Genomic DNA, 26,784 nt, shown 5'->3' with positions numbered 1-26,784 from the left:
GTTTGCGTAAAGATCTTGCTGGAGTAATGAGCATGATAGATAACAAGTCGCATGCCAGTGGAAGAATGGATGTCACAGTTAAGTCACTCATCACTGGAATACAGTCGCCCCTCCCTCCTTATCTACACCAGACCCCAGTGGGTGCCTGAGCCCGCAGACAGCAACACAGAGTATGCTTGTTCCTATCCAGACAATAAAGTTTAAATTATAAATCATTCGTAGTCCGAGCTCAGTAACAGTAGCTATGACGACTACAGCTACACGATACTGAAAGTTAAGTGAATGTCCTTCCCCCTCCCCACCCCCACTGCATGCAGGATTTCCAGACAGTTTCCCAAGGGCCTGAGGCCTTGCTGAGCCAAGCCGCGGGTGCTGGAGACCAGTGTCTACAGGACTACATACACAGCTTCATACAGAGCTTCTGCCCAAGCTCCTGGCCACAGCTGCCCCACCCGCAGGCCCCCGAGATCGAGTCAGACTATCACAGGGTCCCCAGCCCCTTAAGCGCCCAGCCCAACTGCTGTGGCTCTGGGTGGGCTGCACACATCTTTCTGTCAGGGGTGGGGTTTAGGGTTTCTGTCAGATCTGAAGGGCTCCAAAGGCACCCTTCTGGGTGGAATAAGCCCTCCCCCCAGGGTTCAGGCTCATGCCCTGGGCGACCCCCCACACATCACTGCTTTCCTTAGGACAAGAAATCCTACATGTGAACCCAGCCATGTGAAAACATTACTGATATTTATCAACTTTTTCTTCTCAAAGGATTATAAAGTGCCCTGTGAATTCAAAGGAATGTCATTCATTTGTAAAAACATGCAATGATTTGGCGTATTACCTGCCAAAAATCATTCCCTAATGGGAGAGTGAGGCCAAGATTATTATCTGTAAGTGTTCCTTTTTTGGCTGGGGGGAGAGGGTGTGTGCGTCCAGAGACTCAAGGAGAGGAAAGTAGACATGAATGGAATTACCTGAGAAAGCAGGGGTGGGGGAGTCAGGCTCGGAGGAGCTCAAGCTGGCATCTCCTTTCCTGGGAAAGGGCCCACACGCCTTGAGAACAAGAGTGATTGCACAGGCCGCAGGCGAGGAGCGAATCCAGACTACCACAGGGGCGCAGCAAGAACCCCCGCAGAGTCACGCTAACTTTTGACAGGGCTGGGGGTGGGGGTGGGGGGGGCGAGGCCAGGCCCAAGCTGCTCCCGGGTCTCCCAGGCAGCTCTCGAAGCCCAGGCTTTCTCTCCAGCCACTGAGTTCACCCCGCAAGTTCCCAGGAATGATTTCTTGAAGCACACGAGTCACAACAAAATGTGTCGCCACGATTTGCCTTATACTCAAACCTACTTTGTAACCAAGAGCTCATTTCCAGCCCAGTGAGAATCTTTCAGAGAAATTACCATCTCTCTCCCCAGGAAAAAAGAAACTGGTTTGACTTGCCCTGACTCGGAGCCATGTTCTCTGCTTATGAACAGGTCTGGTCTGGGTGAAAACAGCTGAGCTTAGCATGCCATGAGGCAGAGAGGGCTGGCTTGTTCCAAGCAGGTTCCTGGGGGTCTCCCCCACCCCCCTACCCCCTCACTCAGCCAGGACCCTGGGGACAAGGCCGGCTGTACGACACGTCATGAGGCAACAAAGACCTCAAGGGCACTTAACACAAATCACTCTCCTGAGCGTTTCAGGAGGCCGAGCAGAGGCCACAAGGCCCCTGCTCCTACAGAACATCAGCCTTTCCATGAAGAACCTGCCACTGCTGCTTCTGGCAAGGAAAGCGATGAAAGCGATGACTAAAAGGTAGGCGCGGTAAAGCTAGAGTTATATTTTCAAGATCGAACTTGACCTGGCGGTTTCGGTGCCAGGACGGCTTCTGCAGGTGTAAAACCCCACTGGGCTAACTCATGAAGTCCATGTCCCCCGAAAAAGAGGGCCTGGGGGAGACAGATTTTAATCTGAAACGTTTCAGCCTTTCTTTGGAGAAACCGGTACTTTAAAAGTAGCTGGTGAACTGACTTTCTGAAAGGAAGCTGGGGCCTCGTTCCCAGCCTACTCTCAGGGTCTTGGAAGCGTGTTAAAGCAGCTGTAGCTCCTGGGAGTACGCAGACATGAACTTCTGCCATCTCGACAGTGACTTCTTTTAGTAATCTTCTTTGAATGAAATTCCTGGCATCAGGACAACAAAATCGTGTGGTGCTGACCTATTAATGACAGTTCTGATGGTTTATGTTTACTGCTGTTTTTAAAAAAAAGAAGCATGCTGGCCCTCCCTGGTGGTGCAGCAGGTTAAAGCACAGCACTAAGAAGCTTAAGCCATTTCTGCATGAGTTCGATCCCCGCCTGCCCCGGAGGAGATCCACATGGCGCGGCAGACCTCTCCTGACCCGCCCGCTGTTCCCCTCAGCAGTGTACTTTGTCGATCTGCCTGTTCTGTTCCCCACTCTGTCTCTGGTGAATCCTCTCACCCTCCGCATCTCTGGCCTGCACCCCAGTTCTGTATGAAAAAGTAAATCTTTAAAAAAAAAAAAAAGGAGCATGCTGGGGTACTAAAATGAACCCACTAACTCAGTAGCCAAGATCCAAGAGGCTGCTAACTTGCGCCCTTAGGCGGAAGACAAAGAACGCATCTAAAGGAGAGTTTTAAAAGAGCACACTGAGATCATGGGAATCCGTGTCATTTCCAAAATACCCAGGTGTGTTTGGTAAATTCCCAGCAAAAATATGTACTACCAAGCAGAAAAGGACTGCAGAATCAAACAGCACACCCCAACGCCCACTTTCCGCCGTGAAGCTTGTCCCGACCACTGAGTCCAGATTACTGGCCCAACTCTGCCTGACAGTGCTGGGGTGTGGCACACGCCTGCCGCTGGGCGGCGGAAAAGCCTGTCTACAAGCCATGAGTTTACAGGACACCCTCAGGCAACCTGACATATTGAAGACTTGGGGTGAGACTAGGCAAGCTGCGGGACGGTGGAACCCCACTGCAACAGTGAAGGTGACAGTGAGGATTTTTCGGAAATAAGTGTGAGGCTGACCTTGCTCTGTCCGGTGCAAGCTAGCCCTCACCTCCGTCTGCTTGTGTTTTGTTTTTTTTTTTTTTAGCTCCTGGTGGTGGGGAGCCTCAGGGTGCAGATGGTAGCAGGACCAGCTGCAATGAAATGAGCACATGGAAACTGACTGATACGCAGAGGTGGTGGTATTGACAAAGAAGAACGGAATAAACGCAGCACATGTACTAAAGCTTAACTGTATCACAGAACATTTCACAGCCATCTACACTGATCCTAAAATGTATTTAATGTGGCATTTATTTACTCTAAAATATTCCAAAATTAAAATGTCACTTCAAGAACAATGTAATGTCAAATCTTTCTCTTTACTCCTTCCCATTTACCCTCCCAATAGAATGTTTCCAGGTAAAGAAAACAGAGGAGAAGGTGTTTGGTTCAGTGAACTGAGGAAAAGAGCTTCTCAGTTAGCAAGTCTCCAAGAATTTCTGGGATACTCTCCTCACCCAGAACCCCGCGGGAAGGAAGGCCCTGCTTTATACACGGCAGCTCCAAGCTGCCACAGGTCTGCTCCAACTAATTCTGTGACCTGCGACAAGACTCTTAATCCCCGAGGACTCTTCACATGAAAAATGGAGTCATGTGTCATTTAAGCAAGATAATGAATAACCCACTGCCTCTTGGTGTTGTGACAATGATGAAAATAGGTATGAAAAATACCTGAGATGCTGCTAGTGTTGAATAAATGTGCCTTTACAGGCCACAGGATGCCAATTAAATATAACTTGCTACGTTCATCAAAATCTCTACTGTAATGTTCCCAGTGCGGGCCAGTTACACCTCGGAACGTCATCACAGTGCTAAGGGCTGAGAGCCTTGGAGGCCCGCCACTGGAGCCTAGCCCCACCTCTGCGGCATCCCGGGGTACCCTCTCACTGGGGCTCAAGGACGCCGACGACGGGCCAGCTTCGCAAGCGGCCACGGAACCCAGGGCAGCAGAGGGACGGCATTCCTCCCTGCCCACTAGCCTTGCAGCTGCCTCTGAGGAGATCCACTGTCAAAGCGCGCCCGTGCTCTATTTTTATCTTTCCACAAAACAGCAGCTCACACATTCGGGCACGAGAACCACGGACAAGTGGCTTGGCCTGGAGCTGGGCAATTACCCGAGCGGCAGAGAGAGCCGGGGACTGTCGCCCGGGCCCCTCCCCTACCTTGGCTGCAGGTCTTCCCGGCGTATCCGGCGTGACACTTGCACTTGTTGGGCCCGACGCATTCGCCGTGTTTGCACTGCGGCTGGCACACAGCTGTGGAGAGAGGAGGCCAGGCGTTATCTCCAGCGCACGCCAACCGTGCAGTCCCTCCACCAGGTACCAGCTTGATGATTACAGATCACCCTCAGAACTGAGGCCCAGTTCCGGAGCGGAAATGCACACCATCACCGTGCCCTGGAGGGGTGAGCACCGCCTGGACCACGCAGGAGCACAAACAGCACACACATACCAACACTCGGACACGCACACCACACTGCCGTGGGCGTGGTGTGTGTCAGAGACAGGCAGACTGACAAACGCGGGGGGTGGGGGGGAACTTGCCGACCGTGAGGACAATACAGAGTCAGAAAAAGAGAAAACATGTACAAGTAGGCCGAAACACCACAGATACTTTCCAAGAGTTTTTTTTTTTCCCCCCTTCACAATAACTTGTACCGGTGATTTGAGACTCTTCCTCCTCAATACACTTCAAAAATAAATCTGCATCCAAAAATACTGGTTATGTAATAAATTTCCAGTTAAATAACAACAGGCTTATGTTATTGGAAAGGATACCTCCAAGTATGGAATGTTTCAAAATAACTCGGTATTTTTGGACCTTCAACTTTAGAAAGTGACTTGCTCTTTCCTAACCCAAGTTCATGTTGAGCCCCGCCAGTCCTACAGCCGCTTGGCGACTGACCCCATGAGGCATCAGGCTCTATTTTACAGATACCGTCTTCCAGCACTGCCTGCCTTTCCCCGAGACCCCAGAAAGCTGCAAATCATCCACTATTCTTGGTCTTTCATGCATGCTAAGGCACAGCTTGCAACTTACTCTTTACCAACAATTCTGCCACAGGTATTTCTGCCCCTTGGGACATCTGTCATACAGGGAGACGTTCTGGACAGTCACACGGGGCAAGGACATACTGGCATTGGGTGTCAGTCCAGGAAGGCCAGACATTGCCAAGCCTTACACAGTCCCCACACATGAGGACAAACCTTCCAGCCAAAACGCAGTGCAACACCACATCAACACTAAACAACAGAGGGGACATCGTGACGCGAGGTCACTGGCCCCCAGGGCCGGCCAACCAGAGGGAGACACAGACAGGCTCGTGTTTCAAATAGCAGCATTAAGTTATGATCACAAGGGAGGAACATCTAACAGTGGTGAAGGAGTCATCGCACAAGCCAACCCCTGTCAATCTGCACAGAAAGCCTCACAGAAGAGAGAGCTGGGAGCTGGAGAAAAGTGAGCAGAGAGGGGCGGTCAGCAGAGGAGACCATCCACTCGGGGCAGCGAGAAAGCGTGTGAGCCCGACAAGGTATTAGAGGGGTCAGCAGTGGGCAGTAGCAGGTGCTGGGACCAGGTAATGATGCACCCTAGATTTCAGGAGGAGAGCACAAGCTTTCTCTATGGGAAATGGGAAGATTCTATCTTCATGGGGAGACTGGCGTGTCCTGAGACTGGAGTGCTACCAGGTGATGTGTGCAGGGTGACAGGTAGCTGACAAGGGAAGGCACGGCTCGTGGCCCAGACAGGCAGAGCAGGCTTCAGCAACCACATGGCTGGACACCCCAGGGGACAGGTTCCACGTTCATGCTGTGTCCAGCTTTGCTGACACCTGTCGCCCCAAGCTGCCCTGCAAACTAACACCCGTGAAACCGACATGCCTGCTACTTTTCCTGTTCTCTGCACCGGCTCACTCAACTCTCAGGTTTCCCTCGCCTGGCACTCCCAGGGATGAGGTGCCAGTTACCTCTGGAAAGTTCTGTCTCACCTCCTGGCCCCGTGGCTGGACCTGCCTCACCACCAGCCCTGGACAACGCTGCTTGCGGGAATCAACCAGAAGGCTGGCGCGCAGGCGGGGCAACCTTGGGAAGTCCTGGAGTCAGGCTCTATACTCTGCATGAGAGTCCCAGGGAAGCGCCTCTGTTCACATCGGGGAGAAGAAATAAGCCTTCCAGGAGGAGGCCCTTCTGTCCCTCCAAGCATACAATCTATGAAGGCGATCTTTAGGAATCAAGCCAGCTTGGAAAGAGGAGACATCTATAGCCAGAACTCCACATGCAGGTAACAGCTCCTAGAACAGCTAGAATGTGCAAGATCTCCACAAATATGCAAAAGTCATTTACAAAGTTCCACCTGGAAACAGGAACAAGTTCATGTTCATGAAACATTCATGAACAATTATCCATGAGCCCCAGGCTGCTTTGCCTTTTGAGCTCTGCTCAGCTGAAGGATCAGGTCAATGGCCTCATGGCTGCTTTGCTGCGCTCTCAAGTACCCGGACCAGGACTGCCAAAGGCACACATCCCAAGAGGCCGTGCGGGGCCACTGAGGTCTCGGACACCCTGCGTTTGCACTCGTAGCCGACACACTGTCCCTGGAGTGCCCCGGACCTCTGTATCCGCCAACAGCAATCCCCATGGGACAGGACACTGGAGGCTGGCGCAGCCACGCCTTTTCTCATGCACAAAGGCAGGCCTTTGGGAACGGCTTCCTACGGCCTTGCTGCTGGGGGCCTGCAGTGTGGGGGCCTGAACAGGCCCTGCTCACAGGTCACAGGTGATGGACCCATCATCCTAGGCTGGGCATGGGGGGTGAGGGGGATGGGAGGGGCTGGCGTCTGAGCAGATATGAGCCGCCGGAAGTGGAAGTAGACTGTTGACCTGTTGGCTGCCAGCATGATGGGAGGACCAAGAGGCAAGGGGCAGGTGGCCACTACTGGCAGGTCCTGCAAGGCCTTGAGAGCAATAGGAGGCTGGGGTGCAGCACGAGTGGCTCAGGTGGCAGAAATGCTGGGGCTCACCAATGTCTACCTCCCCCTTCTTTAGAATGGAGCGGACTTCTTTTGGAGTTAAGAGAATGAGTTAGTCATCCAGAACCACACTGCCTACCCTCCTTGGCAGCTCTCGGTAGCCAACTAACAAAATTCTGGTTAGTTTATGTCCTCCTTCTTGCCTGGAATGTAGAATGTGATGGCTGAGCCACTGTGGCTGCTCTGTGACCACGAGGTGAGAATGGCAGAGGACGGAGCTAGAAATCACTGGGTAACTGACGCAAGCCCTCCCCCCAACTTAGGGCACTGTTGACGCTGTGTTACTTGTGGTCAAATACAGCTCTCGACTGGCTGTCACCGAGCATTAGACTCTACCGAGGAGAGGACTGACGGTGGCTAGTGGCTCTGCAGAACGACAGAGCACGCTAGCTCAAACGCAGGTGTTGGTGCTGCCTGGCAAAAGGCTTCCTTAATGGAAAGGCTGTCTTCAGCTTCCCAAAAACCATGGGCGACTTCTGCTCTAGCACCCCTGAACGCAGAGCAGAGACCCGAGAACTCCCGGGTGTGGGTTTTAAGAGCAAAGGTGACAGGCCACAGGCGCAGGGAGGAGCGGCGAAGCCACAAAGGGCCACGGCAGTGAGGTTCCTGCAAGCCCTGCTTACTTCCCTCAGGCAGCCCGTGGTGAGGAGTATCTCTGTGAAGCCACTGGCGTTGCAGCAGAGCAAGTGGCTGTATTACTGGGACCCAGGAGGAATGGAGCCGAATTTTGCAGGCTGCACTGGCAAGGGCCCCACAGCACCCCGGTGTCACAGGCACAGCAAAATCTAGAGCAAAAGATTCTCCACAGAGTGTCGGGTCTGTGGAGAACAGCTCTCCAGCTTCCTGGTATCCTGTGTCCTAGTGTGGATGAGTCTGTGTTCAAATCTAATTTCCTGCCCTAGTAGAAACTGAAATAAAAGTGCCCCTGTTATCACTCTAAAAGCCCATCGCAATCATTCATATGAATGCCTGTTTACATGACTAAATTTATCCTTACAACAGCCATATAAGGCAGGAGGGAGACCAACATGAGCCTCATTTTACCAGCAGAAAGTGAAAGCACATGAGGTTAAGTGACTCGCCCAATTTCAGTAAAAAGTTGTTATCCCAGTTCCAACATCAAACCACCGGCTCTTCCTCAGTTCAGAAAGAGACCAGGAAGCTCAGCACGTTGAGAGGGTTTAGGAGGCGGAGTGGGTAGTGTACACAAATGTGAGCAGGAAAGGATCAGAGGGGCGAGGGTGGCAAACAGGAGAAGCAGAAAGATATTTCAGTGGTCTTGCCAAGAAGGAGAAGCTGCAGCTCAGAAGAGAAGCTATAATTTCAGAAAATTAAAGTCACCCTGCCAGAGTATTTCTGCATTAAGTAACTTCTATTCTGTTGCTTGCTTTATACAGATCCTGGACTCAGGACCGTAGGATGGCTAGCTCTAGCTCTTCGGTGTTCCTCACCTGGTTGATTGGCCTCATGTCTTATCCAACATTATTTTTACTAATGGACTTCAATGAATCATGAACTTTATATAAATACTGAACTACTCAATTGAAAGCTTAGAGTATGAATGAAAAGAAAGCTTTTCTAGTTTATATAATACTGTCTCCAAGAGCTGTCTGATAAAAATTTATTTTTGACTTCAGGAACACCCAATTGAAACAAATTTTACAAGTATCTATTTCCTCCCTGTTTAACTTCTCTTTCCTGAAACAGTCCAGAGAAAACGAGTGCTTGCATGCACACTTTTGTATCTTAAGCCAAATTTCATTAATCACAATGAAACACGGTCCCTGCCACTTGAAAAATGTCTTCTAAATAGACTTGCCATTTTCTGTTTCCACGGGACTTGAACTTTCCTTTCTGTGTTCTGTGATACAAGAGCGATCTTTAGGTGAATGCCAAGGGACATGGCCTTGTGCGAGACAGGCTGGCCAGGTTGAGAACATGGATGGGACAGGAGGGAACAGGTACGTTAGATTCTGACCGGTCAAAAGATGACAAAAACCAGATGGGTGTCACTTCTACGTGGAATATTGAGAAACAAAGGGCGAGACAGCACCAAACCAGGCACAAACCTCTGGAACTGGGGCCAGCAGGGGAGCAGCTGGAGAGCGTGGAAGGGCTCACGGGACAGTGCTAGAGGACTGTGGGTGCCTTGTTGGTGGGTGTGGGGGACCTATGTCTCAAGGGAGGGCCCATTTACCCTTGAAACATATGACACTATAAAGCACTATTTTACCTTAAAAAAATAAGAAAATGTTACTATTCATTGGGAAGTGGAAAGCAAGTTTTGTGCCAGTCAGTAAACGTGGTGAAGGGCCCAGCTGGCACGCAAATGCCACCCTATGTTCCTTAAAGGAATCGGGCTGGCAGGGAGGCTGGGCTATTCTGCCCAAGGATGCAGCTACAAAATGTGACAAGTGAAAATGACACAGAAGTATCGTGGAGGTGCTCTCCCGGGCCAGATTTGGTGACTGGAGCTCCAAAAAGAGTAAGAACTACGAACTGATGGCCACTGAATAAGAAGAGAATCCAGAGGTCCAAAGAGAATCCAAGGAATCTGAAAGACAGTCATCCAACCACCCTGGAAAGGACTCCGTTGAGCCAAAATTACCCACCAGTGTTGAAACTTTCACTGGGTAAAAGTTTTCTGGAGAGACACTATTCAGACAGTTTGGTCTGTTGTCACCCCCACAGGTTACTAGTTAATTACAAAGTGTCAGCTCTTAGTGGACAGCACCCTGAGTGATCAAAGTTTGCACATCCATGATGGGAAAAGTGGGATTTGCCAAACACTTGACCTGGACTCTTCAAAAATGTCACTGACAAGAAACCAAAAAAGCGGGGAGGGAGGACTTTTCCATTAAAGGAGACCACAGAGGCGAATCGACTAATGCCATGTGCGACCTTGCTTGGTCTGGATCAAAAAGAAAACCACCGTAACACAGTCTTGGGGTCACGGGAACTGCTCGCGTGCTCCGTGCCTCCGGCTGATAACTGCTGCTGTGGTTTTAGCTCAGGGTCTTTATTCCTGGTGACATATTTAGGGGTGACAGGGCACTGTGGCTGCTATCACGTTCAAGTGGCTCTACAACGTGGCATGTGTGAAGCGTTACTGATCACAGATGAACAGTACGTGTGGGTGATTACTGCTCCTATACTCACTTTTCTGTGGCTTTCAAAGATTTTAGATACAAAAGTGGGGAATGTGTAAACATGAGGAGGATAATGTGTGTCCCTGACGGATCCTATTACTTTACTGGCCTGTGGCCACTCACCAGTGCCCTAGAAGAGGGGCTAGGGGCTGTGAGCCGGGGCGGGGTCAGGGCCCGGGGCGCAGTCCAGCTGCAGGACGGATACGCCCTGTGTGGGGCGGGGGTCCCTGCCCTCATTCGCGACCTGAGGCTAAGCTGGAGGAAGCTGTCTGCATTGCTTCTTTTCCCACTAAAAAAAAAAAAAAAATAAAAATAATCCCATCTGTTCCCAGGGGGCATTCTTGAGCTGGTGCTGGCCCCAGCATCAGGACATGCCCGTAGGTAAGAAGCCCACGCCCCCACAGCGCAGGAGGTGAGGAGACAGCAGTGCTGCGATGTGCAAGGGACCCAGAAGAAGTGATCGACTGTGTAAGTTCCAGCGAATCCGCGAAGAAAGTTTTGGAAAGAAAAGTGCTAACAAATTTCTTTCACAAAGGAGATTGACCAGACTTGCACTTCCATAATGTAGGAAACCAGTAGGTGATGAGCTGAAATCACCATTGGTTTTAGATGGTCAAACAGGAGCAATCATCAGGAAGGCCAGACAACTGCAACAACAGAACCTTCTTTGTGTCTCTTGGCCACCAAAATGCCCACGTCCCCACAGTGGACTGGAAGATGCCTCGTGGAGCCACCGTAGCCAATGAAAACCTGTAGCTGGCTGGTGACTGCACAGACGTTCAGGATGTGAGGTACTTGCCCGCTTGGCCTTCTTTTAAAGGAAATCATCTCTTGATCAAAGTTCCAGATTTAGCTGATAAAGAGGCTGTAATGGACACTTGGAAACTCTAAATGTCCAGCAATCAGGGAGGGAAGGACGGTCTTCCTTCCTCCAATGCACGGGCTTCCATCCAGGCCTACAGAGCTATTAGCCACACCTTGCAAGCCCATGATTGCCAGGCCAGTCCCTGCCTGACCCTTGAGACTACCCGTCATGTTGACCAGCTCACAGGCCAATTCTAAGTCTGCGCAAGGCGTTCAACACCGGATTTCACAAGTGCACTCCCGCCCAGCGCACCAGCCACATCTCCACCCGACCCACGAACACAATGACTGTAGCCCCCAGGAGAGGAGGCACCACACGGCCTCACGGACACCAGCCCCTCGCCAGTGCACCAACATCTAGCCAGAGCCCAGGACATGCGCACGCACTGTCACGTCCGAGCACCACACCCACCCGCCTCCTAACTTGGAGATCTCAGTGTGTTCTGATGCCGTGTGCGTTCCACTGCCGTAAATTATCTATACACGCCTGTTGGTGCAGATGGATGCCGTGTGGCGCGAGCCTGGCTGTTTTTCTCATCTAGCTCCCCCAACAGGACGTGAGCTGTTTAGATACACAGTGCCTGCTCTGATATCACGCAGTCTCCTGACAAATGAGACCTGGCAGGTGCAGAAAGACTACAGAGCAGGCACCTCTCTGCACAGAGGCGGGAGGAGGGAACATGTCGGGGAGGCTGGCGAGAACAAATGTGAGTGGACTCACAGAGAAGGACTTCGCACGGGGTTGTTGGGCGCGAGCAGAGCAGCTAGAAGCAAAGCCAGAGAGGCATGAAGAGGCAGCATCTGGGAAAGCAAGGGCAGGCCCCGAGCCAGTCCAAGGAGCAAAACTGGTCCTTGTGCAAGAAGGCAGTGGGCTTCCACCCATCACTGCGGGCATCCATGGACGGCAAGCAGTAGCTGCCACACGCGGGTGACAACGTGTGAACGGGTTTCTCTCTCTGGAACTTTCATCAGGAGGTTAAGAGCTCTGATACCTAATAAGGCCACGAGTCAGGGAGACAAATATATTCCTTTCCCTACTAAATTGTCTCTCCGAAAACCACAACCTGCTTACAAAGATCACACCTTGCTCATCTTTTTTCTTCCTTTTGTATAAAAATGCCTGGGCCTCAGGCTGTGAAAGTGCATAGGACTGATCGAGAGCAGATGGGAGATGCCGCAGCGCTGGAGAGAAAGGAGAACCTGCCCCAGCGCCTAGGAACCGAGAGTCTAGCCCGTCAGGGCAGAGCCAGCCAGCAGCACTACGAGCGGTAGGATGGGGCCTTCTCTGCCCAAGGCAGGACACAGCCAGGACAAGGTGGTGTCTGACCCGTGGGGCAAGCTCCTCCCTACTTCTTACAACAAAAAGGTAGGGTGAGTCTCTCAAACAGTCTGGGGGGGCAGCCAGCGCCTCACCAGGGCCCCCACACTCCTGCACCTCCATCGTGTCCTTCTCTCACAGACTGGATACCTCCAGTCCGTGTCCTTCTCTCTGTGGCCACCGCCATGACCGCATCCCTAGAAATAGCCGCATCTACAAAGAGCCGCATCCTCTTCCAGCTTCCTCGACCAGCCTCTGGGTCCGCTCTCAGCCAGCTGTTCTCTACACGGCCCATGAGGGAAGTGATCAGATTTGCCGGTGACTGCTGCACCTGCAGGTGCAGAGGCCGGAAGAAAAGCCCACGGAGAAGGGGACGCCAGCAGCACGGCCCGAGGGGCCTGGGCCACAGCCCTAGGGCCCGCTGCTGGACAGCACCAGCCATGTTTCCTCCGAAGCACTGGCAACTCTTTCAGAGACTAGGAAACCCTCTGGAGCCAGAGCAAATTCGCCTGCGTGGTGGATCTGAGCCACGAGAACCAGCTCACACCTCTAGGTATCAGTCGGCTATGTCATCAGTGCTGACCGTTCCCGACAGTGCCTGTCCCCGCCGACGTGGGGGCTAAGGCGCCCAGCCCTGCCCTGAGCCCTCGAGCAGAGGCCCAGATGCCAGGGAGGGTCTGTGTCCCGGAACGGCTGTGTTGCCTTTTTCTGCCTGACCAGGGCGCCCGCCCCCTCCATCCCCAGGATGTGGCTGTGCTACCAGGACAGTCCTCCAGGGTGGGGCCGCTGCCTGGAGGGGTGCTGTGTCAGCGCCAGAGTGCACCCTCCCCACCCCCATGGCCTTCGATACCCACAGTGAATGAGGCGAGGCCACAGTGTGGTCCGACAGGGGTGCTGGCCCAGGGCCAGGTGGGGGCCGCCGTCTTACCCATCTGCTGACTGATTCCGTCCACTGAGCCCCCAAGTCCACAGCATCTTCCTCCATCCTCCCCAGCAGGAGGGGATCCCTGCTCTCAACAGCCTCAACCTGTAGCCCTAAATCTTGGCTAGTTTAGAGAGTCTGGCAGGCCTACCGATGCCCAGCCTACCAAATCAGCGCCTCGCAGCAAGCACGTTTTGCTCATTCTTAAGTTTGTCTGTCGGCACCCAGCACAGTCCTTGCCCTTGGTGAGGGCTCAGACATCTGCCAGGTCACAGCAACTGTAAATGCGCTTTTGGTTGCGGAAACAGGAGCGCAGCATGGTGCCCTGAGACGCCAGACATGATGGTACACCCTCTCCTCTGTGCATGCCCTCCCTTTCCCTTTCGCTAGGTAACCCCATTCTGCTCCACTCTGGGCCTGCAAGCAGAGATCAGAGAGATAGCCAAGGACACCTCAGAGGCACACCAGCTAGTGAAGGATTCTACTTTAGAAACAGATGTAAAGACGGACATGCGAAACAAAATATGTATTAAAACACGGTTCGCCTGGAACACACGGATGGCCCCGTGGTGGGGCCAGGGTCTCGGGCACATACATGAACCACACACACACACACTCTCACACACACAGAGCGGGTGGACATTCACAGCTGTTCTCCACCTGTGACTCAACAGCCCCGGCACCTCTGGCCAAGGAGGCTTCCAGATTAGGAAATGGTAGCTCAGCGAGACCCATAGAACATCTGGCATCTCTTACAGGGACGTCACAGGAGCAGTGCTGAACCCAGGTCTCGCGACAAGCCCGCTCTCCTGTCACCGCCTGGCCACCCTGTCCTCAGCCCAGCACCACTGGTGAATCCTGTTCTTTTAAAATCTCCCCGAATGAAAACATGCCGTCACTTTCTGGAACTATCAACTTTGCTCCCAAACAGCATCACCATCTCCCCAAATGTTTTTATTAAACTCTATGATGCTGCTAATATCTTTTTGACATCCAGTGTCTTTTTGGTACCAACTCCATTAAAGAAAATTTCACCCAAACTTGCTACTGATTTACCAGGTGTGTGATTGACTAAGTGGTATTCTTCACTTTTCAGGAAATATCTTTGGCCAGAAACACTTTATGGATCAAAACAATGGCAGGCACAGGCATAGCTGCTGCTATAACAACTTACATATTTTATATAATAAAAATGTCTTACCTGAGGTTTTCCATGGAGAATTAATGAAAATGAGATAGAATTCCCTCAGGTTAATGATAGGCTGGTGTTAGTAATTTCATTGGTGGACTCTGCTTTTTTTTATTTGCTTCTTTAAGTATTAAAAATAGAAACTGTCCTTTAGGTTAGAATGAAGGTCAATTTATTAGATTCATAACACAGGAGAAAGCAATTATAAACTGAAAGGGAAAAGTTTAATGTAGTAACTGAAATACAGGTAACAGTTTAATTATGAACAGAAATAAACACAAATCTAAGGAGTATCATTTTCCCCACAAGAACAATTCAAACACAGCTAGAGTTACATTTCACTGATAGTTTTGTAATAGTACGTGGAAGTTATGCCTTCCAAAACATATAGATTAGCCAAAATTATTTCAAGAAATATGTTCATCTAACCTTTGAGTTGGCACCTTATCCTGGCTATTCTCTGCCTTAAGACGTAGAAAGCTGCAAAACAAATGTCCAAAAAAAGAAATTCCAGATCTTTTCTCTGTAAGGAGGCTGGACTTGGGTATTTATCAACTTGTTACATTCCGCGAGACTTACACATATTCAACTTTCAGTGCTTTTCTGAAACAAAAAAAAAAATTCTAGGACATGTTTAAAATAGTAATATTTTAGTCACCATTTTGCCATTACAGAACATTTTGTAACAAGAATATTAACCAATAATTGAAGTGGTACTAGTTGTTCGTAGTCCAAATTCTAAATGAAAACATTTCAGACCTTAAGTGACACTGTGCCTTCCAACGCAATGCTTCAATCTCAGAACATAAATTTTAGGGTTCAAGAGATAGTATTCTTTTAATTAAAAGTGTTTGGACACAATATCTGGAAAACATCACAATTTTGGAACCACTTTAACCAAGGCTGGTAGCTTCTCAATGAACGTGCCTTGACTTACCTGTTGCGTATACACCGTGTGTCCCCCTTCCTCTCCAGATTTGGGGAGGCAATACTGAGATTTTGTTTTCTCTTTCCTTCCACAGCCTTCTCTTCTTGCATGGCTGCTTTGGTTGTCAATAGCAACAAGTGTTACAGTCGGCCATTTCACTTGAAGATACATAAATAACCCAGCTTAGTGGCAGGCACTGCTGTGTGTGTGCAGCGTCCAGCCAGCCCAGGGCCCCAGCGATGGCCTGACGCTTTCTCTTTCGGACGCACACCTTTCCTTCCGCCTCTAGAACTCCATATTCACCGTAACTCTCACTGCTTTCACTGATTTGCACACTTGAAAATTGGCCAGACAGAGCCTTCGTTGGGGTAGTATCAGGGGAAAAAAATCCTAAGACCCATCTGATGTCATGAAAGCAGCGATGTAACTTCTGACCAAGAATGGTGGCTCTGTGTTTTAAAAGGCCCCTGGTATATTAGCTCATCAGTAATTTTCCCTTTCCTGTTGGTTGGGTTAGTAACAAGTTAGGTTTTGCTTTTATTGTTGTTAACATTAAAGCTCTCACCTATCATGATGTGGACACATTTGTCAGAATAATGAAACACAGCAGATACAATCGAAGTAAAAAAGCTGAAAATGAATCAAAGCGTAAATAGCAAATCATGCCCTGGACATTCATTTAGGAACATTGACTGTGGTTCTGTACAAGACCGGGAAATATATAAAAGGATACCATGTCCTTAGTACTCTTTAATTGCAACTTGGAATAACCTAATTTGTCGAGAAATAGCGTTTCAAACACAGCTCAATCAAGAACAGCATGATTATTTTCTAACTAGTAATGCTAGTACCAAATAACAGTTCTGTATACTTTTTTACATTTGTTTACATTAAGTTGGGTCGCATTTCTCCTACTTAACCCGCATCAGCATCAGAACGACGCCACTGATCAAAGTAAATTTCATGGTGCTGACACATACATCCATTAAGACTTCCAGCATGAAATTTTAGCCAATGTCCCATATTTAAAATTTTGCATTTTAAAACTAGACAAAACCACATTCTAAATCAAAGCTAAGGTCAACTTGGAATAAGTCATTTCCAAAGAGTTTCTGGGATCCAGTCTCTATTGACACAAGAGACAATTTCCCTAGTAGTCACCTTTACAATTTTTTGTGACAACTGCCAAAAATAAATGCCCTACATGCATTTTTTGGCAAAAACCCCATTGTGAGAAGAACTAAACTAGAGGACTCATTTGCAGTACATACTGCAACTTACCACTTTCTCCCAACAGTCTGTTTCCCTGTGCTGCCGGGAAGCCCCTCAGGTGTAATTTACAATTCTAGAACTTTCTTCTGCTACTCCGGTTCCTCTGAGGGACTCCACAGGGTTATAAGTAATCAGCAATCTGAGGGTTTTTATGCAGTCGTGACTCATAAAACAGGCCAAACTGAAATGTTTTGGGATTCCTTTTTCTTGCCTGCTAAAGACAGGTTTACACATCTTGAGTCAACCCTGGGCTTTGGATGTGGACTAGGAAACCCTAAGGAACCAAGGCTACTTATTATCCAAGGGTCTGTGTATATTTAACTTTATGTAAAGGATTAGAAAAGCGCAATTGTTGGCTCAAGTATATGCTTTGAAAGGAAATAATAAAGCAGACGCAGTTTCCACATGAGCCACACAGGAGTCGTCTCCCTGGGAGCCTCCTTACAGGTAACAAAGGCCACCGACATGCAAGAATGGGGATGTCCCCTGACACTGTACTGCCTTCAACCTTCACCTTCAGCTGGAAAAGGCAGTAACACTTAAATGGAGTCTGTAACCCATCCTTAAACTTCTGCATTTCTCACTACCACAGAGGCTCTCGTGAGCTCGGCAAACACACTCCACACACAACCACGAACCCTGCACTTGTATAATATAACCAACATCCGTGACAGCAGGCCCTGGGGCAAGTGCAGCATTCTGAAATTGAAATCCTCCATCTTCAACCCATTCCAATTACAGAATTCATCGGGGCACAACAGAAGATTAAAGAACAGAGTAATTAGTACCTCTGCAAAGGCTTATTTCAACATTTAGTATTTTCTGCAAATGTACCACTTTCAGGAAAGAATCCTGACTTCATTAGGAATATCTTAATTCTTGGTCACACACAGATACCCAGAGACAACGAATCCTTTAATTCACCTGAGAGTTTAATACACCGAGAGACAAGACTTTGGAACCACCATTACCTGTGTGAAACGCCAGGAAGTACTGATGTGGTACAGGAAGCTGTGGCAATCTACAGCTTCTATAGTCGAAATGACTATACTGTGCTAAGTATATACACTAGTATATACACTAAGTATATACACTAGTAAATCAACCTGAAATGTCCACGGAGCTTTAAAAAAATAAAGCGAAGCAAGGCTGCAGTTTGTGTTTTCCTGCTAATGAACAACAGTTTTACTACTTGCCAGAATGCAGACATTGAGCAGAGAATTACCAAGTTACCCACAAAATGTTAACACTGAAATAAAACAGGAGGGAGCAAAGGCTGTAGAAAAGTATTTTCTGTGCCAGGAAGCCTGTATTTGGAATGCCTACGGATGGAGTTCGTTTCTGTAAATTTAGTAACACCCACCTTTGACCATTTAGGGATCTTGCAGAGAAACTAAGTTTGAAAACTTTGATTCAAGAAAATAAGACTAATGATGTTTGACAAACATTGGTTTGGCCAAAGTAAGCATTAACAGAAATCTCCAATTGCTTCTTCCTTTGTATACAGTAGCAAACATCGAAACTGTGACAATCCTGTCCCGAAAATTTCAGAAGTCAGTGATCTCTACAAAGGCTGCCCTGAGACAGCAAGGCAGGCCGGAGAACTGACACCACTCGCCGGCAATGAGCGAGAGACACGGAGCCCATCAAGTGTTCAGGGCCTGGCCCACTGCAGCTGATCCACAGGCAGTCCCCTGCAGCCTACCCTTGCCTCCAGCTCTCCCCAATCTTGAGCCTCCCTGCTGCCTCTAGCCTTCACTTTAAACAGGGCACAGAAGGAGAGCATTCCTGAATTACAATAAGGAAAGGGTGCTTCTTCTCCCAAGTCAACCACAACATTGGAAGCTAAAATAGCATCCATGGAGCAGTCACGTTGATTTAACAGTGCTTTGTGAGGTTACTGGAACCAGAATTCTTGGGCCACCTACAAGGGGAGGGACAGGGCCACAGCCACACACAACACCAGAGGTCATGGACTCCCCGGTGCTGGCTTGGTAGGGATTTCCCTAGGAATCCTATTGAACTTACTTCCATCTCCAGGGGCAATCAGGCGATGAAACCAGAACATTTGAAAAGCAGCTCCATGCAACATTTCTTCAGTTTTGATTTTCCTTAACAGAACTGTACACTTGCTGATATTCCAGTGGCAGCAACCCTTCCTGGTTTCCTTTGGCTACCAGCAGCTCAGAGCCCTACACACACACACACACACACACACACCCGCGTGTCAACAGCTCACCCTTCACCTTCCCTTTGTCCTTCTCACCTGAGCTAGTGCTACTCTCCTGCTGAGCCCCATGCTTTCCTGGGAGCCTCTTCCAGCGCTCCCCGAACACAGTGGGCCCAATCCAACAGCCATAAAGAAATCCATTTTCTTGTTTATAGTGTTTCCTAAGGCATCAGAAATGGAAAGTGACTGAATGGAAGATTTCTACCCTGTAATGCCCGGGGTTTCACCTCCCTGGTTTTGCACATGTGAGAGCACTGAGTGTGTGATGAGAACCTGAGAGCCCTTCAGCTGTACGCTTTCGCGGTCACACATGACGCGGCGGTGAGCACAGGCCGGGTGACCGCTGCGGCTGCTACAGGAAACACCACGTACAAGGCCGCGAAGGAGCAGGCCGGGGACCAGCCGAGTCAAGCGTGGCGTGTCTGTGCAATGGGTCACGCAAACCTATGGACTGGTCTGAGATGTAATGTGACGCAAAAAAGGAAAGCACGTTATTACTGTCTTATGGGCAGGGAAGCTTTTAGCCGTTTCTGCAAGATGAATAGGAAAGTGGGGCACACACGTTAGCAAGTCATTTGTGCTGCCTTCTCTTGCTCAGCCTTTGAGTTTTCCACTTCTGTATCTTATTTATTTTTTTAAAGATGAGTTAGCCTCTCCCTGGTGGCGCGAGCGGTTAAAGCGCAGGACCATGAAGCTCGCCCTCAGCAGCTTCACCACAGGTTCAATCCCCAGACCCGGAGGTGATCCACAGGGCACAGCAGACCTCCTGTCCATCTGCCTGTTCTGCTCCCATCTCTGCCTCTGGTGAATCCTCTCACTGCGCCTGCACTTCTCACCTGCACCCCAGTTCTGTATGCATAAATAAATAAATCTTAAAAAGCAAAGATGATGTAAGTATACAGTCAAAATAACTGAGATAAAAAATAAAGTTCAGGTAAAAATGTACTGTCTGAATGGAGATGTTAGATCAAAACTTAGTGTAAGAAATGACAGTGCATTGCTTGCATGCGGTTACATGTCCAAGGGATTCTGCTTTCATAAAATGAAGGAACAGGGATGGAGGGAACTGGCAACACTTTCAAAGCTTGTCCCCAACATCCAGGCAGCAAACACAAGATGCCCCTGGGGTCTGGGGCCCGTGCACACCCTGGGGCAGGTTCTGAGGGCTAGAGAAGTCCTAGCTACTGGACTTGTAGTGACTGGAACATTCCCTGAACGTGGTCTGACCTCCCAGTTTGAGAAGTGCTAAGATTTCTGATCCACACAGGTTAAGCTCTGCCCCGATGAACTTTATGAGAGGATCTCAGGAAATGAGCGGATGTCCACAGATTTATCCAGAGATGAGTTCTAATGAGTGAAAAGAAAGAACAAAGTAATTTCTGCGAAACTCAACTCTCAAGACCACGTCTCAGAGTCCTGTCTGGAGAGGTCACACATCTTCAACTCGGAGTTTAGTTTGGAGTCTGCATTCCAAGGCCACTTGACGTTACCCCAAGTACATGGTGTCCTTAAATAACCTTTTCCCAGAAAGTAGTGGTTGAGTAACCTAAACCAAAAACCTCACTCCCTAAAGGACTGGAGGGGCAGGAGGCTTTCATGGCCAGAGCAGTTTGGCAGTCTGGAGCTCACCCACTGCCTTGCTTCTATTCCTGCCTCAAAAGAGAGGACCTGACTGCATCCCCCCACAGTGAGCGGCAGCGACTCAGATGAGAGAAATCAGGGCTAGTGCTCACTCCGGAGAGCCCCCAGCCCAGGAGGAACCCTCCCTGGGGCTGCAGGCAGCACAACCTCCCCCAGGCTGTTATTCCCAGAGGGCACAGTACACACACAGGAGTAAATGGGGCAAAATCTCTTTCCAGACCAAATGCGAACTCACATGCAACGGGGGTGCTTCAGCAGCTGGCCTCATGTGGAAGGGCATTCACTGCGGGCCTGCACACGTGCACTTCCCAGTCCATCCTGCTATTGCTTGTCCACTGCTCATTCTTTTCAAGGAAGCATTCACAGTGGGTTTCCCTGGCGGTCTAGAGGTTAAGTCTCACTGCTATCACTACTGCAGCCTGAGTTCGGGCCCCGGCCAGGGAGCTGACCCACATGGTGTGGCAGACCGCTCTCATCTTCCGCTGCTTCCCTGAGCAGTAGATCTCAGTCAAACCATCCACCTGTTCTGCGCCCCACACCTTTGGACTACACCTGGTTTCTTCTATGCTTACAAAAAGTATTGAGAACCTTATAAAGCCAAGAAAAGTGTAACCCATATCCTTGTGTGGCTAGGGAGTGCAGTCAGTGGGAGCAAAAATGAATAACCATGTTGCATTTGTGAAGCTGAATGCATGAACCCAGATACAAGCAGTGAAACGGGACATTTGCCTCCTCAACTAGAGTAAAAGTCTGCCTAGACTCAGAGCCTTTCCATCTGACGTTCAACAATTTGCTTATCTGTCCAGCAGCGCAGTCACTAGCCACTAACAGAGTCGAATCAGAAGGCTCTGACAACTGCCAAATGCACGTGGTGTCTCAGTCACCACAGGGCACTGACGTGGCAGGTCCCATAACTGACAGAATCTCACCTCTCCACCTGGCGTGGCGCTGGCACAGGTTAGGCCTACTGACTTGAGGGCGGGGTAGCTAGGGTGTGCCATCTTTGCCAAAACTCCCCAGAGAAAGGAGCCTGGCATCTCAGCAAGCTGGCCTTGACCCTAGGAAGCTCGAGGACCAGAGTTGAAGGCCAGGTCTTGGGAAGAAGTGCCTACTTTGGTGGCCAATGACTTGCGAACTAAGTAGCCCTGAGAAGATGGAACCAGGTCTGGTTTGCATTTGGTTCACGCCTCTAGAAAGCTTTCACTGCCACACTGTTGCCACAGCAAAACAAGCAAGTCAAACAGAAAGGCAACCACACAGGAAATAGTATCCAAGCCATCAGGCACCTTGGAAACACCTCCGTCCCAGGTCAGGCAGAGCAGGTGAGGGCCTGAAGCAGCTAATCAGGTACAGAAGGACAAAAGGCAGGGCCCCCCGGTACCCAAACTGCCTCGAGCTTTTCCTCAAGAATTGTAGCCACAGCCCACACAGCTCTTACAACCAGGTGGACACCCGTGAACGGTCTGTCACAGAAACCCCACTTGGCAGAAGACCTGGTGAAGTAATGACAATGACAAGTGCTGTTCACTGTCGCAAAAGTAAGGAGTGGAGTCATTAGAGTGAGACACAGATTCTTGTTATGAACGTGCCTCTTGCCAACACACAGCCTGTTGACTGTCAATCACGCTACAGCCCAGATCAGCAGAAAAATCAAACTCTGAACTTTTTTGGTAGGTAGATTGTTTATGAGTCAAGAAGGCAAGGCCAGAAAGGGGTGCAGACACAGACCCCCACTTCTGGGGCAGTGCTGCTGCCAGTCGTGGCTGGGGATGTGGGCCACAGGCTGGGCACAGGCCACAGGTGGGGGCACCGCTGATCTTCTGTCCTCAGTGCCGCAGGAGGGCTGGAGACGGCCGAGCGCGCCCATGGCCACCTCTGTGGACAGGCCCTCGAGTGACCTGGACAGCAGCCCGTTGTGTAAACTAGTACATCTGACCCTTGTGGTCAGCATGGGCCCACCCTATGACCAAATGCAGAAACACCACTGGCAGTGCCCCGAGGTGCGTCGAGCTGATTCACAGTGTGAGCCCGCACAGCTCACACACCTGGCAGAGGGAGGAGGTCTGTGCACAGGAGGGAGTTTGCCTGTCTTTGCTGTGATGATTGCAAGGAAAATGTCAGAGCAAATCACAAAGAAGTTCCCAGAAGCGTTTCTGAATTCACACAGGTGCCCACCAGCAGGTGTGGCCACCGCGAGAGCAAGGGTCTCCTGGGACGACAGAGTGCCAGGTCTTGATTTTACAGGGGTCGCTCTTTGTAGTGCTTTTCTTTGAACACAGCTTCCCTCCCATTCCTCTGCCTGTTCACAGGACAACAAAGGTGGGGGCTCTGCTGACGAGGGCTCGCACGTGGGGGGGTGAAGGAACACAGGGACACCTACCCTTCGCAGCTTTGCCGTCCACAGCGTGAATGGTCAGAGTCACAGGGCTGTCTGAACTAAATGGCACTTCATTGCCAGAGAACCCTGCAGCTGCATTTTATCTTGGCAGTAGAGAGGCAAAGAGCCTTCTGTCATGCCACAGAAGAAAGCAGCCAGTGCCCGGCTGCCCGCCAACTGCCAGTGGTCTTAGTCCTTCCCGTTCCTTTGGCTTCCCCAGCACATGTCATGTTCACGCTGTGCCAGGAAGACCCTTAACAGCTTTACAAACAATACTTCACTTACACCTTGTCCAGTCCTATGACGAGCTGGGCTATTTTTGAGGTGAGGCAAATAAAGCACAGAGAGATTGCGTGACTGGCTCAAGGTCACACAGCAAATCAGAGGCTAGAGTAATTTAAAGTGAGGGAGTCTGGCTCCACAGCCTGATTCCCCTCCATCATGCTGCCTCTCAAACCTTTGCCAATTGCAGGTGAAGAGAATCCAGGATTCGTGCAGGATCTCCTTACACATTCTGCAACACTTGCCTTTCTGGAATGACCTCGGATTCTTGAGAATTAGCAGGAAGGAAAAGACAGAAATGCTACCGAGCACTACACTGACTAGCACATCAGAGCCCCTGTCTTCTGGGACAGCTCTTCCAAGCTGGTGCAAGGCCAGGGAATCCCTAGGATGTTTATGTTTTGTGCCATCACTGCAACTTTGAAAGGTCTCCACACTCAAATTCAGAACTGCCAAATGAGGTATACAGAGAAAAGTTAATTATGGAGAAAGAACAGCCCGGGGCAGGGAGGGAGGGTGGGGGTCATCTTTCCAGGGACTTCACAGCTCATGGCCTCCAGAGACTGAGGAGCTTCTTCCCTGAAATTCTTTGTGCACGTCGGGTAGGGGCCACTGGTTCTAGGCTGTCTCTAGGCCTGCAGGGCCAATGAGTGGATGCACTAGCTGCTTGCTACTCTCAGGGCATTCTGCCAGGGCAGGAGGTCCTGAGGCGGGGGGGGGGGAAGGGGGGGGCACATACCCCACAGTACTTCCACACTCTGTTAATCTAAGTCAACAGCCAAGGAGGCAGCCGGCTGTAACCCCGCAAAGGGAGGACTCGCTTTCTCCTGGGAAGAGGACTGTGTGGAAGGGCCTGCTGAGGACGGGCATCTTCACATGCCATGCCTGGGCCCACTGTGCGAACACTCAAGTCACTATACTCTAGTGGCAGAAGGCCACCCTCCCCCACCCCCATGATTCTGCTGCGTGGCCACCTTCCCTTTAAACAACACCGACTAGATCCCCTGGGGTGCAACAGGCCTGCTTTACTCTTCTGTCAACTGGAAACTGGGTCACCACCAGCTCCCTTGGCAGAAGCACACAATGGCCAGGGTGCCAGAAGTTTGGCCAGGGGTTTGCGGGACTGAGACAGAGGACACTTGTCAGTCCCCTTTGTCTTCCTAGCCCCAGCCAGAGATGGTGACGTGTGCCTGGCCGCACCCCCACCCCCACTCAGGTAAGAAGCGACCTCAGTGCAGTTCTCAGTGTTACAGTGGACAGAAAGCCCAACGGGCTGCCCCTACTTTCATCCTCCTGCTGCAACCCGCCCCTTCCCCCACTCCTCCAGCAGCCGCACACTGTCTGTGGCCCCAGATTCTCACCAGCCCTGACACCCCATCACTCTCAGGCCACCCTGGAAATCCACCTGGTCACTGGGGGATTATTTGGAGAAGGAGGCTAAATTTTGAGATCCAGATAAAAATATTGGCAGTGAATTCTGCAATACACTGTCCACCTGTGAGCCTGGAAAAGCTAATACTGGCAAGCTCACCCAGCGCTCACTGCCTGAGGTAGGAGCTCTTGGGACGCCAACAGGAGGCTTTTTAATTGGGGTTCTCTGGCTACACGGGAGGGGGGGAGGTCCATTTAGAACACCCACAGAGCAATCTCATTTAAAAAAAAAAAAAAAGATTGACAAATAGGTCATGGTAGTACACAACAGCCCGAAAAGGGTTCCTCACGCTATCAGCTTCACGTATTTAGTGTAAATACAGTCTAGACTCATTAGCCCAGCCCCATATCAGCCTGGAGCAAAGATTAGGTCTGAGGAGAAAAAAGGCGCTGCAAAATTGGGGGAGAGATGCTAAAACGGGCATCCTAGCTGGATCTGCGTGCACTGCACGCCTGCCCCCTGCCTGCAGAAGGCCCCGGTGGGCACGGGGCCCGCTGAGGAGGCAGTGGCTGTATCTGCAGACCCCGCAGCAGAGTCGCACCTGCAGACGGTGCTGGACAGCCCCTCCCGCCCTGAGAGCCAGGTCCCCAGAGGATACTCACGCTGACACTGTCCCCAGGACTGGCGGGCCCAGCCCCAGCAGCAGTCAATCCTCCCGCCGTAGCGACACAGGCCGACAGACGACACTATCTGCCTGGGCCACCTACCAACCAGAAAGAGTCAGCGTAAATACGGACACTCTTGCCATTGAAAACAATTCCCTCCTGGTTACAAAAAAGGATGTTAAATTGACAGCCAGCAATTTTCTGCCAACTCCTTCGTGCCTAGAGAAATGTAAAGATCAAACACCTTCCGGGAAATAGTTCCGCTATGATATAATTTTAAATTTCAGACACACACCCCACGCAGATGTGGGGGTGGTGGGGAGTGGGGGGCAGTGGTGGGAGGGGCGTGAGGATGCTTACCCAAATGGAAAGAGCAACAGCCAAAAGCAAGACTCCTCAAGGCAGCCACTGAGAGGCTCAGAGGGGGGTTTTTGAAGCTGGAAATAAAACAGGTTCCTCAAAGATCCACACCTGTTATAGGGGGAGGCCAATTTGGGCTGATTCATCACCAAGTGAAAGGCATTAACTAAAAGGAGGCTGGCTATGCCAAAAGAAAAACAACCCTGCCCAGTGCAAAGGGGAGGTGTGGCAGAGAGGGGAAGCGCCTCAGAATTCAATGAAACACAACTCTTCTGTGATAGGACTCTGGCAGCCAAAGTCCCCAGGGAAAAATGCCCCAGAGAAAGAAATCTAAATAAAGCCAAGAAGCCTTCAAAGTGTGGCTAACATCTCAAGTGTCCTTGTGGTGTGAAACTTCCCTGCAGCAACAATCCCCACCAGGGACAGTACATTAGGATTCCGGAGGGGTCCACTTGGGGACACCCGTTCATCCTAAGACTGCGACTTATTTGGTCCCTATTTTCCTGATGTAGGTGCACGCTTAAATGCTCCACACCCCCCATGTTTTCCCTGGCTGAAACACATTTAGAGCTCCAAGAGACAAGCTAATCACGCAGGGCGGTTCTTGCTGCAAACGCACACGTGCAGGCACCGAGAACACGCCGACGTGAACAAAGGAGGGCCTGAAACTTTCTCACGTCTAGCTGTGGTCTAGCTGTGGTCGCTGCGCATCATGTTTTCAACTCTCCCGGTTTTTTCAGCCCTCCATTACTTTATCACCTTCATGCCCCCAAGCCCGACTACAGAAAATTCCAGTTCCTCCCACCAGGTGGGAAGCCACCGGCCTCAGCTCTTGCCAGGCGCACCCCTGGCCCCCGAGTGCCCTCCAGGCACGAGAAAACCAATCAATGCCGGAATCGATTCGTTCCGAGATTGCAGGAAGAACAGGTGCAGCGCTGTGGGCTGCGCCTCGCCGGAGGTGCTCGGGCTGGGGGTGGGGCGGGAGGAGGATGACGACTGGATGGCGGGGCGCCCCGGGCCGCCACCTCTCCCTGGGCTCCAGCCGGCTGCTGCGCGAGCAGCGGCGGTCCACGCGGGGTGAAGGGGTCCCCAGTACGCCCTCCGCATACGAACATCCCAGCCTACACTCGCGCGCCGGAGCCGGTGC

At 50.6% G+C, this 26,784-nt stretch overlaps 1 protein-coding gene across 1 annotated transcript in view; it reads right to left on the bottom strand.

Moving 5' to 3' along the window:
* NPNT (nephronectin) overlaps positions 1 to 26,784 on the bottom strand; it is a 60,984-nt gene that overhangs the window by 32,061 nt on the left and 2,139 nt on the right. Inside the window, exons 2-3 of the mRNA XM_012727730.1 lie at positions 25,275 to 25,375; positions 4,202 to 4,294 (exon numbers count right to left, since the gene is read on the bottom strand). Coding sequence (XP_012583184.1) covers positions 4,202 to 4,294; positions 25,275 to 25,375 — 194 coding nt within the window. The remainder of the gene's footprint in view (positions 1 to 4,201; positions 4,295 to 25,274; positions 25,376 to 26,784) is intronic.

This window comes from Condylura cristata, unplaced genomic scaffold, assembly GCF_000260355.1.
Source record: "Condylura cristata isolate star-nosed mole 26May11 unplaced genomic scaffold, ConCri1.0 scaffold00021, whole genome shotgun sequence".
Classification (NCBI taxonomy): Eukaryota; Metazoa; Chordata; class Mammalia; order Eulipotyphla; family Talpidae; genus Condylura; species Condylura cristata.
The sequence above is the reverse complement of the archived record's forward strand: the minus strand, read 5'-3'. Positions and strand labels throughout refer to the sequence as shown.